Source organism: Momordica charantia (genome assembly GCF_013281855.1).
Source record: "Momordica charantia cultivar OHB3-1 chromosome 6 unlocalized genomic scaffold, Mcharantia_2.0 BLBB01000006.1, whole genome shotgun sequence".
Classification (NCBI taxonomy): Eukaryota; Viridiplantae; Streptophyta; class Magnoliopsida; order Cucurbitales; family Cucurbitaceae; genus Momordica; species Momordica charantia.
Window position 1 is genome coordinate 24776195 of NW_028275164.1, and position 12183 is coordinate 24788377.

General features: G+C 34.6%; 2 protein-coding genes across 3 annotated transcripts; both read left to right on the forward strand.

Annotated features, from left to right (window-relative positions):
- The first annotated feature begins 1787 nt into the window (after positions 1-1787).
- Positions 1788-5851, forward strand: LOC111023952 (LIM domain protein). The gene is made up of 3 exons (XM_022301481.2): positions 1788-4187; positions 4292-4483; positions 5118-5851. Exons 1-3 carry the CDS (start codon positions 1900-1902, stop codon positions 5686-5688), a joined length of 3051 nt encoding a protein of 1016 aa, XP_022157173.1. The 5' UTR covers positions 1788-1899; the 3' UTR covers positions 5689-5851.
- Positions 5852-6727: 876 nt separating this feature from the next.
- LOC111023932 (Tetratricopeptide repeat (TPR)-like superfamily protein) lies at positions 6728-11744 on the forward strand. 2 transcript variants are annotated; one of them, XM_088125390.1, is made up of 3 exons: positions 6728-6782; positions 6956-7040; positions 9685-11744. In XM_088125390.1, the coding sequence occupies exon 3, from the start codon at positions 9708-9710 to the stop codon at positions 11742-11744; it is 2037 nt and encodes a 678-aa protein (XP_087981516.1). In that variant the 5' UTR covers positions 6728-6782; positions 6956-7040; positions 9685-9707. The 2 variants fall into 2 exon arrangements, with proteins under 2 accessions (XP_087981516.1, XP_087981517.1); XM_088125391.1 differs by lacking the exon at positions 6728-6782 and adding an exon at positions 6827-6879.
- Positions 11745-12183: the final 439 nt, after the last annotated feature.

Genomic DNA, 12183 nt, shown 5'->3' on the forward strand with positions numbered 1-12183 from the left:
AGAAAAAGAAAAACCCAAGGAAATTTACCCAAATTTTCTAATTGATTTGCTCTATCTTATATGACATATCCAAATCTGAAATATGATCTGATTTTTTTTAATCAACTTCATCCAATAGCTAATTAAAGCTAAACTAAATCCAATTATTAAATAGTTTTATCTAAATGTAATTATTAAATAATTTTATGTCTAATTAGTTAATTATTTAAATAATTAATTGGATTTTGTTTCTTTTAAATTTTAATTAGTCAGAGACCAACTGAATTTAAGGTAGATTCCATTGGTTTTTTTACTCTCCCATTTTCATTCAAACGAATTCTGGTATAATTTAAAAATAATTATTCTTAAAATTTCTAAATTGGATGTAGTTTAGATAATTTTCTATTTACTAATTATGTTTTATTAATATTTAGATAATTTTGAAAATAAATCTCCCAAATTTTCGAAAATAGATTTAGTGGGATATTTTTCTATTTTAATCATTATATTTTATTAGCAATTTGAAAAAAAAAACGTGGTGAAGAGATGGCTTGCCCTCGACTTTTGTGGACAACATCGTCACTTCAAGAGACAACCTAGTCTCGGAATAAATAAAAATGCAACATTTTTTAAAATGGTTTACAAATAATTATATTTAAATATTTAGTTATCTTTTTATAATATTAAAACAGAGTCCCAATGTCTTAAAGTAAAAAAATATAAAAATATGTCTATTTTATTAAATTAATACATAGAATACATTTTTTAAAAACAAGAAGATAGAGTACTTTTACCTGAATTAATAAAGGATATTATTACGTTACATCATTATTTTGTCAATTAATTTTAACATTGAGTAACATAAGAACTCAATGGATGGAAGAAAAAAAAACTTCTTACATTAGAGAGAAAATATATATTTTTAAAAATTTTAGAGACAAAAAACACTCCAATATTTTGGATTACAATATATAATTAACATTTAAAATTTATACAAAATAGAATGGTTACCTCATTTAATTTGATTAATTTTATATCTATTATCTGTTAACAAACAAATAAAAGAAAAACCACATCCATTATATTGGGAACAAACAAGGATATCACTTTAATTTACTAATTCAAATAATTTTCGTCGATCTTTGTTATCTTATTATAATATTTTCTTCGATGTCGACATTTCTACAAGTATGTTATGTTTAGAAATGGTTGATTAGTTTAGCTACAATTAAAGTTTTATTTAATTACTAATTCAAACAATTTCCACAAGTATGTTATGTTTAAATATGGTTGATTAATTTAGCTACAATTAAAGTTTTATTTAATTACTAATTCAAATAATTTTCATCAATTTTTGTGATTTTTTTATGAAATATCCGTTGACACCGTTGCGTAAAATCGAATCTCAACATTTCAAACCTCGAGAATATTTAAGACATTTAATAGAAAAAATGTAGAACAAGATTTTATTTTAATTGTCATGTCGTTCTAGACTCTAACGCTTGAACTTTAAAAAAAAATACTTGAACTTTCTTTTTCTAAAATATTAATAACTATTAGTCCAAAAAATATTTTTGAAACATTTAAAAATGTCAAGGAAAATAATAGAGATATTTTTTAAATAAAGTACCATTTTTTTTTAGTAATTTAGCCTAAAATAAAACAACAGACATAAATCGGCTAAATAAAAAAAAAATTTCAGAATTGTTTTTTATTTTGAAAGATTGCCAAAAATGGCGGGCATAATTTCTCAAAATATTTTGCCGCCCCGTTTTCCCGCGTTTTCAATGTTCTTCAAACGTCGTCGTTTCTGCAATCTGCTCAATATCGCCGGGCCGGCGGATTTGGGATCTTCTTCAACCTCTGAACCAACAAAAATACGATCGTCTCTCTCTGAATGATTCTCATCATCATTCATCAATGGCGTTTGATCCAATCACAGACTTCTCCAAAACCCACCGAATAGTTCTCCTTCTAGATCTAAATCCACTTCACAATCTCCATGACCCATCTCCATATCTCACTGCTATCACCTCCGCTGCAAAAATTCTCCTCTCTTTTCCTCCACTTTCGTCCTCCACTCTCTTCTCCTTCAGATTCTTCTTCTCCTCCCTCTCGCCCCTCCTCTCCTCCTCCAAGCTCCACAGTTTGATTCCCACTTGCCCTCTTTCCCTCTCCTTCGACCACCCGGCTGCAACTTTCAATTCTCTCTCCAGTGTCCTCAATTCACTGCCGAATCTTGGTCGATTTCCGTTGTGTGAGGCTTCTGAACCGAGTACTCCACTGGCTTCGTGCCTCGCGGCGTCCATGCGTCAGCTCCTGCACGACTATGCTTGGGACCCTGTGATGGCGGATTTGGAATTCGGTACGCTTTCTGAAAGCTTTGACTGCGTTGGTGTTAGAACGAATTTGGTTGTTTTGCTTTCGCCCCTTTCTGAATTGGTTGGATGCTTATCTGGATTTCTGGGAGTGGATACGGATGATGAATGTGTTGGAAATCTGAATTTGTTTAGTAAAAGATTCTGCGGGTTGTTTGAAAGCGTGAATGATGCTTTTTCACAGAGGGATATTCATTTTAGTTGGATTAATGTTAGCCATGAATCTACTGAGAATAAGATCGAAAATGATGAGCTGAAAGTGAAGTTTGGGTTTTTAGAGACTGGGATTAGGAATTTAGGGTGGGGGCTTTGCTCGACGAACTCCATTGTTTTGGGATCTGCTCTTCTTCCTTTTGGGCTGATTTACCCCAGGATAGGAATGACTTTGAGGAACCTTGACACTGATAAATTTTCAAAAAAAATTCAAGCACAACTGTGCCTTGAGATTTTGGATAAAAGTGGGAAGCCATTGGAGTGCAAGTTTTGCAATCTTGAATTGATTGATTGGAATACATTGCCTGAAAACAGATCCGATGATCCTTTGCTCGTACCAGGAGGATTGAAAATGAGATGTGATGGTTATGAGCAGAGGAAAATATCTCTGGAATTGCTTGGTGATGGTGCTACAAAGCTACATGTTAAGTCTGTGCATAAATGTAGTGAAATAGTAAGATTCAAGGGGCATCTATCTAATCCATTTCTTGTGCTTCAACTTTCAGAAGCACCCGCGAAGAACATTCAAGGAAGTAATGGAAAATTTTTTGCTGATGAGGTTTTGGAAATGCTGGCAGTTGAATTGGGTGATTGTAAAAAACCAAAATCTGTTCCCATTTTTCAGCTTCTTCTGAGTTTTCTTTATAGGGAAGGTTATTGGGGATTGGTGTCTATTTCAAATGCCAATGGTGGTTCACATTTAGGAATCTTAAAGCCTTTCATGGTTTCTTCAGCTCTTCTATATGTCATTGACAATGAATTCTACCCTCTTTTGTTGGAGCCTACTAATGAGGATAGGCAGTTGGAAGAATTGGGTACAGGTAGCAATACTAGCAAACTTGGTAGTGATTTAAACAAATCATGTAATGCAGTTGATTATAAGGCTTCCCCTTCTGTTAGGTGTTCTCAAGACGAAGAAGGTAAAACGAAAGAGAAGAAGAAGACTAGACATTTAATCCAGAACTTCACTTGGACAGATTTCTATAAGGCAGTATTTGAACATGTGAATATTGAACTTGAAGATGTTTATTTTGACAGATATTCTAATAGCTCAAAGAAGCTGAAATTTTTTAAATGCTGGGTTAAACAGATTAAGAAATCCACCTTATGTGAGCTTATGTTACCGGAAAACTTGCGATTACAGCAGGGTGATCCTGTTAAAAAGGATGATGGGTTGAGACAGTTGCACCAAGAAAGTGAACAACCAGCAACTTCATCAGGTAAAGAAAATTCCTTGGCTGAGGCCTCTAATACACTGGCTGAAGCAACAATTGACTATCACATGGAGACTTCTGAAGACTTTTTCAAGAATCTTTCCAGTAAGATCCAACAAGGACTCATATCCGAGGTTGTTGACTTGGGCGCTTTGGCAGAGCGACTCGTGAGTTCAGCTATATACTGGTTAAGCCAAAAGCATGAAGTGCAAGGCACTTCAGATAATCAACCAAATGCCAGAAACTCTGATTCTACTCTCAGTTTTACAGTTGCTACAGAACTAAATAAACTTTTGCTGAGGGAGCCCAAAGACTTGGCCACAAAGCCAAAGAACAACGATTTCTCCTTTGAGGAGTGTAGTCCAGGATCCACAGGACAATCCTCAGGAAACATAATCAGAGAGTATCCTTTTTTGACTACTTCCAGTTTTCTATTATTTCTTTTGACATTAATAGTTGAACAAACTGATTATAATTCCTTCATGCATTTTCCTTAACAAGCACCAGACATGAATTGCAAATCTTCTTCCGAATGGAGATATTACGATCGCCAATTAGATTCAGCATTAGTGAATCTACAAAACAGAAGTTTGTCAAGCATATTTGTTTGCTTTTAGAGACCATTCAATGCCATTTGGAGGGAGGATTTTTCGGAGAGTGGAGCCTCGAAAATTATGTTGGAAGAATCATAAAAAGCAGGTACTTGTTTATGTACAAAAGTTGATTAAAATCATTTGTTGAGACAGATAACTAAAAGATTCTGTTGGAATAGCTATTTTGGTGCTTTTGGAACCTAGAACACTCGGTCTCAAAGTGTTTAAAATGTCTGGTAAGAACTATATAGTGGAGTAGGATTTCTGTCCCCAATCTTAAACATTGAGAAGTTTGGAATTTCACTATTGTTTCAAAAAGCATATGTATTTAACGTTTTTCAACCAATTCTGTCAAGTGAAAGAATGATGTGAAATTTATGAATTTTCTCCGAGTGTATGGAAGAATGAATGTGAAATTTTTTTGAATCAGTTTGCAAGTAACTCACAGCTCCTTTATGACTATAATCTACATGAAAATTACGAAGTTTTTCAGGGCTTGCTATGAACATCAGCATATCTACACTGGATTTATTAGATTTGTTTCTTATGTTAGGTACCTCATTATGTCTCATACAAAGTTCCTGCTTATTATTTTTCTGGTTGGACCATTTTATCTATATGCATTAGAATCCTGATTTGAGATCAAACTATTTCTTCAAATCCTTGTTCGAATTTGAGTTTTGACTGAAAACAAGTTTTTTCATTTGGGACTCGCTCAATCTTTTTGCTTAAAATTTCAGGTATTGCCAGAGTCTAGGAGATGTGGTGAATAAGGTCTATGAAAAAATGGATCTATTGTTGTTTGCTGATGAGAATAAATCCACCAATCACCCCCCCTACAGTGAGGATAGCAATAATTCTTGGAGAGAAAATGCAGTTAGCGATGAAGTCGGTGACAACTATAGCTCGAACGATCCAGTAGAAAACAAACTCCTCCATGAAAATGGCAATGAAAGGTCCCCAGGGATCAAGAATGACTACACTTGGAAACTGATCAAAGCTCAAGAAAGGAGAGAAAAGGCCAGAAGATTTGCATCTTTCACAAGTTGGATACCAGATTTGCAGCGAGTTTGGGCACCAAAGCAGCCAAAGGCAGCAAGGAAACCGAAGACCGATCCTCTACTTCGAAAGGCATCAAAGAGGAAGTACCAGAGCAGGGAAAGCAATGACATGGTGTGTGAGACCCCATTAACAGAAAAAAGACACTCGTTTCGGAGAGCGAGCGGAGTTGGCGATGAAGATGCTGTTAACAATGGAGATCATTTATGTCGTTCTGTTTCAAAAGCCTTGTTTCAGGACATGGATTCATAGCTTTCAACAACAGCTCAGAACATATAATAACTAGCAGCTGTTCATCTGCAGATTTACTTATGTTACTCTCCAAGTGTATATAGTAAAGATTAACCAATTACATTTAAAGAAGCTGTGTATTTGTTTTCCAACCTCCTAATTTAAACTTCATTCTTTCTTTGCACTGAGTTTATATATTGCTAATTTATGTTTTCCTAGTGAACATTATTTATTTTTGTTTGAGTGGGCAGGTTGGATGGTTTTGTGATTGTTTTAGTAACAGTGTTCTTTAAAGTTAAATTGACAATTTTATTGGTTATATTTTTTAAATATATATTTGTGAAAATTGTAAAAAGAAAATAATAAACTAGGGAGAAGAAGAAGCTAGCTCATAAAAAAAAGAAAAAAACAATATTTAATTTGTGGAGTTAGCTGTAAATTTCTATTATCAAAATAGTGTGAAATACTTCTTCCATTCACTGCTTGTTATGTCAACATCGTATTAAAAATAACGTGGAATCTACTAACATTAAAAAAAATTTATAAATAAAATCATAATTTGAATAGAGGGAATATAACACTCAAACTTTGTTCAGAGACCAAATATATATTAATAGATATTAAGTTCAAACTTGAACGAAAAAAAAAGTACCTTTGTCCCATTTATTTATATTTTATTCACTAATTTTTTTAAATATAGACATAAATTTATTTAAATAATATAATACATATTTATATTCTGCATCAAATTTGTGTTAAAATTCTCTCAATAAAAATTACAATCAACATTTTTAAAAGTTAGAAACTAAAATAAATCAAAATTAAAAGGGAAGGGATCAAAATAATTCTTGGAATTTTGAAATAAAAAAAAAAAAAGAAAGAAAGAAAGAAAGAAAAAGGAGATTCAATTTTTATTTTATATTATTTTATTTGTGCAGAGGAAGGAGTTTCAGTTTACAAATAAGTGTTCTTCTTCTTCCGCAACATAATTTACAGAGCTTTACAAATTTGCTTTACAAATTTGCTTCCGCCGACAAACTCCGCAGTATCCTAATCCTATAACAGGCTTCTCCTTCTCTCTCTCAAATTATTCTCCTCCTCCAGCCTCCTAGAAGGTTTCGGACTACTTCAATGTTTTCTTTTCTGCTAATCTTCTCTACTTGATTTTTATTTTAAGGCGTGAAAATTTGCTTCGTCGTTCGTTCGTTTAAGGTGAATCTGCCAAAATAGTTCAAAATAAAATCGAATCATTCGATAAACCTCTCACGCCTTCATCACGGGTTTGCAGGTTCAGTGAGACGCTCTCCAATTCAAGCTTCAGACGGCACCAGCAATCGCGGCGGCCGTTATTCACACCACTCTCAGCGTCGCAGGTTTGCTGTCGTCCTTTGTCCTCCTCGAAGTAGTGTAATTGAAAGTTTGTAATCTTTTAATTTTCGGTTTCTTTATTTACGCTTTGTGGAAGTCTGGTTTTCGATTTGTACTGGGGAGGATTGGTTTTGAAGAAAAGCCACTAGAGGGTGTTTATCATCTGCTGTAGATTGTATATCTCTAATCACATTCTGAAGAAAATCCCTCTTTGTATATTCCCACTTATCCATGGTTTAAAGATTGTGGGTTAAGGTGAAGAAGGCTGCACAAACAACCTATAGAAGTATGGTTCTTGGCTTTGATGTGTTAGGCCATCTTCAATCTTTACCCAAGCCATCAATTCTAAACTTGATGTTGTTCTTTAGTCCATCCATTGATTGACTCCAGTCCCAACACTTGCTTCAGAACTTGAACTACCACGAGTTCCTTTGCTAGGATGTTGAGTTGGGAGCCTAAGTGATTCATTGCTGTTGGTAGAAATTTCTTACAAATTGTTCTCTTCTGGGTTGTTCAGAATTGAATCATTCTGGTTACTAAAACTTTCCTTCTAGCTCCTAATAGGTCACCAACCTTCATCCACGGCTCGAATTTTTGTTATTATTCCCCCATTCTCTTCTCACATCACTTCCCTCTATAGTTCTCGCTAAGTAACCAAACTTTACTTATCAATGGCCATTGGACTATTTCTCTTCAATTTACTCCCTTTTAAACAGGTTTACACTAATGGCCACCTTGGCTCGTTTATTCCCTTCCAAGCCCAGTTTGCTCCTCTTATCATAGGTGGATTGAATTGGGAGTATATGAAAGACGTTTTAAAAGTGGAGAAAACGTTTTACAGTATTTTTCCTCGTGTTTTGTATACTAATCAGAACCATAACGAATGAATGAAAATCAATTTTCTTTATATCATTTTTATTTTTAGTGTTTACTGTCTCAGTAGCTTTATGGCTATTGGTAGCCCCATCCTTAAGAATATTTTATAAGCACGAACGATGCCATTAAAAAAAGAATGCCCCACATAGCAACCAGTGATCACACGCAAGAGAAAAAGTGGTCCAATATCTTTCTGCTTTCTATATTTCAGTGATTTCAGAGATACACTTTTGTGAAACATTCATACCCAAGAATTAGGGTTTCTGAAAGAATAATAAAGAATGTAAATACCTACGTAAATACACATAGTTGCTCTTAATTGGGAGACAAAGAATAATTCTAAGTATCCAATTTTGTTGGTGGAACGTTCAAGAAGAGTGCTCAGGCGTCCTTTGGATTATTGAAGCGGTGTGTTTTGGCTTTTGCCTTTAAAGTAGTCCTATAAAATTGCCGCTTTCTCTGTTTTGGAAATGCTGAAAGTGCTGCTCATCTTTTCTCCTCATGCCCCCGCTACAAATCCTGGTCCTTCATTCAAGATGCTTTTGGTTGGCCTAGTGCTCGCCAACTAAAATGACTGATCTGTTGGCTTCTATCTTTACTAGCCCCTCATTTAATGGGGAGAAAGAAACTTTGTGGTCTAATATCAGTAGAGCCTTCTTTTGGATGTTGTCATTGGAGAGAAACAACAAAATTTTTGGCAAATCTGGGGAATCTTTTGATAATTTTTTGAACTCTATAATTACTCAACTTTGTATTTGTGTAAATGCACCACTCCTTTCTCAAACTAGAGTTTTAGCATTCGCTTGGCCAATTGAAATACTTTTTTGTAACAGGAATTTTCTCTATTTGTTTATTCATTCATCAATGAAATCTTGGCTTCTTTTTTCAATTTTTTTTGAAAAATGATATTTCTCTCGATAGAGTTGTGAATGGCGTTCCTATTCTCAATTTGTGGAATCTACTATTTTATTTCCCTATTTTTGCTTTTTTTGGTCAATCTTGCACCAAATTCAATCTAATATATATATATATATATATATATTTTAACAAGAAATAAAGTTTTTGTTGGTAGATGAAAAGAAACATTCAATCTAATATGCATTTATGGATATTAGTAACAACGTTAATGTGAAGTACCCTTAATTTTAATTTCAAAATAACATTAGGGAGTACAATATTAGTAATATTATTTTAGTAACAACATAGATTTATTTAATTTCATTGATTTTCATTGATCAAACAATTTATTTTTGATAAACAATTCGGTCAATCTTAATTAAATTTTGTAATTTTTTGAATTTATTAATATACATATAGTTGCATTGCAGCACCAATAAACTTGATGTCGATGTTTCTTTTATTTTATTTTATTTGTTGATAAGAAACAAAGAGAACTTGTATTAATCACAGAAAAGAACAAACTAAGGGCAGGTGATGAGAAGGCGGCCCCCCTAATACAGCTTTCCAGTCTTGACGGAGCATAGCTATGCTATAATTACAAAATAATTTCTTATAGTTTAGACACCATAAGGAAGAAGACGGATGAATATTTGCCCAGAAAAAAAAATATTCGCCCAAAAAGAATCAAAGGGGAGAGAGATGTCATTGAAGACCCAACGATTTCGTTCTCTCCAAATTCCCCACACAAATACTAAATCTTTGGTAGTTATAATTGTGGTATGAAAACATTAAGAACATCACTTCTAATCTAAGATGAGAAACTAGCATGATGGAGTGGATAAATTAATTTGCATGTCTCAACCCCATTTTCAGGTACTTTATGTTACCCATTGTTCATGAAGGCCACAATTTTTCTTTCTCGACAAATCTTAGCTTCCAAAATGTTCCGAGGCTTGGTTTTTGCAACCCACAAACATTGTGACAGCTCTAGAATTGAATTAGTTGCCAAAGAAATGTGTGAGATAATCTTGGACCGATATCCTGACATCAAAACATTGAGTAAACTACACTCCAAGATCGTTGTCAATGAACATCTTAAGGTTGACCCAACTCTTGCTATTAAGCTTATGAGAGCTTACTCTGCTTGTGGGAAAACAAGAGTTGCCCGTTACATATTTGATGGAACTTTTGAAAAGAATGTAGTCTTTTTTAATGTCATGATAAGAAGTTATGTGAACAACAACTTGTATGTTGAAGCTCTTTCCATTTATCAAGTCATGTCAAGTTGCGGTTTTAATCCTGACCATTACACATTCCCATGTGTTTTGAAGGCATGTTCTGGATTGGATAATTTGAGGGTTGGGTTGCAAGTTCATGATGCAATAGTGAAAGTTGGTCTTGACTCAAATGTATTTATTGGAAATGCCTTGGTAGCCATGTATGGTAAATGTGGTTGTTTAAGGGAGGCTAGGAAAGTTCTTGATCAAATGCCAAACAGAGATGTGGTTTCTTGGAATTCAATGGTTGCAGGGTATGCACAACGTGGGCAATTTGATGATGCATTGGAAATTTGTAAGGAAATGGATACCCTAAATCTAAATCATGATGCTGGTACGATGGCTAGCCTTTTGCCGGCTGTGAGTAATACATCATCCGAAAATGTTCAGTATGTTCATAAGATGTTTGAGAAGATGGATAGAAAGAGTTTGGTTTCATGGAATGTAATGATAGGAATATATGTGAATAACTCTATGCCAAATGAAGCCGTCAATTTGTTTTCACAGATGGAGGAATGTAGGATGAAACCAGATGCAGTCACAATTGCAAGCCTACTTCCAGCTTGTGGGGATCTTTCGGCTTTATTTTTAGGAAGGCGACTTCATGAATATATTGAGAAGGACAATCTCCGACCAAATTTGTTATTGGAAAATGCATTACTTGACATGTATGCGAAGTGTGGATGTTTAGAAGAAGCTAGGGATGTATTTAATAAAATGAAATTTCGAGATGTTGTGTCTTGGACATCAATGATGTCTGCATATGGAGTAAGTGGTCAAGGCCATGATGTGGTGGTGCTCTTTGCAAAAATGCAAGAGTCAGGTCTAAATCCGGATTCCATTGCTTTTGTTTCTGTACTCTCTGCTTGTAGCCATGCTGGATTGTTGGACCAAGGGCGTCATTACTTTCATGTGATGACCGAGCAATATGGGATAGTTCCAAGGATAGAACACTTTGCTTGCATGGTAGATTTATTAGGACGAGCTGGTGAAGTGGAAGAAGCATATGCTTTCATCAAGCATATGCCAATGGAGCCAAATGAAAGAGTTTGGGGTGCACTTTTGAGTGCTTGTCGAGTGCACTTGAAGATGGATATTGGACTTCTAGCTGCTAATTGTCTCTTTCAATTGGCTCCTAAGCAATCGGGCTACTATGTGTTGTTATCAAACATTTATGCAAAGGCTGGTATGTGGAAAGATGTAGCAAATGTTCGATATGCAATGAAGAACAAAGGAATTAAGAAAGTGCCAGGCATTAGTAATGTTGAGCTTAAGGGTCAAGTTCATACATTTCTGGCAGGTGATCAATATCATCCACAATCAAAGAAAATATATGAGGAGTTGGATGTATTAGTTGGGAAGATGAAGGAGTTAGGTTACATTCCTGAGACAGAGTCTGCACTCCATGATGTGGAGGTTGAGGATAAAGAATGTCATCTAGCTATTCATAGTGAAAAGTTGGCAATTGTCTTTGCTATTTTAAACACTAAGCATGGCACACCAATTCGAATTACCAAGAACCTTCGTGTTTGTGGGGATTGCCATACTGCAATTAAATTTATGTCCAAAATAGTGTCACGCAGCATTATTGTTAGAGATTGCAATCGTTTCCACTATTTCAGTAATGGAATTTGCTCATGTGGAGATTATTGGTAGCCAATAGATGTTGAAGCAACAATGGAGATTATTCGAGTAGAAAGCTTCTGGTATCGTCATTATCCTCGCCCGTGAAGCTTTAGGTGATATAAATTTTCTTCTTCAATTGTCCACTAAAAATTTCCATTTACATTTTTGGTGTGAAAGTTAATATATTTAATATTGACTCATCTCACCATGGGCTTCTTCTTCTATTTTTCTTCTATTTTTCTTCTATTTTTCCTTTTATTTGGTTAAAAAGAAAAAAGAAAATAAGAAACATACTAGAGGTTCATGCTCCAAAAATTAGACGAGAGATGTGGATGAGGAGGTGGGGAGGAAGGATGTGGGATTAATGTTGTGTCCAATTGAGTGCGCTCTGACTCATTCATTTGGGGTGGGCATTTCGCCCAACCAACTTTATCTAAGGCTAGTGCGAGCCGGTTACCTTTTTTTTAAT

What these genes read in the sequence shown, in the direction of transcription:
- LOC111023952 (XM_022301481.2), top strand. Translation starts at nt 1,900, where the DNA reads ATGGCGTTTGATCCAATCACAGACTTCTCCAAAACCCACCGAATAGTT. An exon ending in TCAGGAAACATAATCAGAGA is followed by an intron (nt 4,188 to 4,291) that starts GTATCCTTTTTT and finishes AACAAGCACCAG; the next exon opens with ACATGAATTGCAAATCTTCT. An exon ending in GGAAGAATCATAAAAAGCAG is followed by an intron (nt 4,484 to 5,117) that starts GTACTTGTTTAT and finishes TTAAAATTTCAG; the next exon opens with GTATTGCCAGAGTCTAGGAG.
- LOC111023932 (XM_088125390.1), top strand. Translation starts at nt 9,708, where the DNA reads ATGAAGGCCACAATTTTTCTTTCTCGACAAATCTTAGCTTCCAAAATG.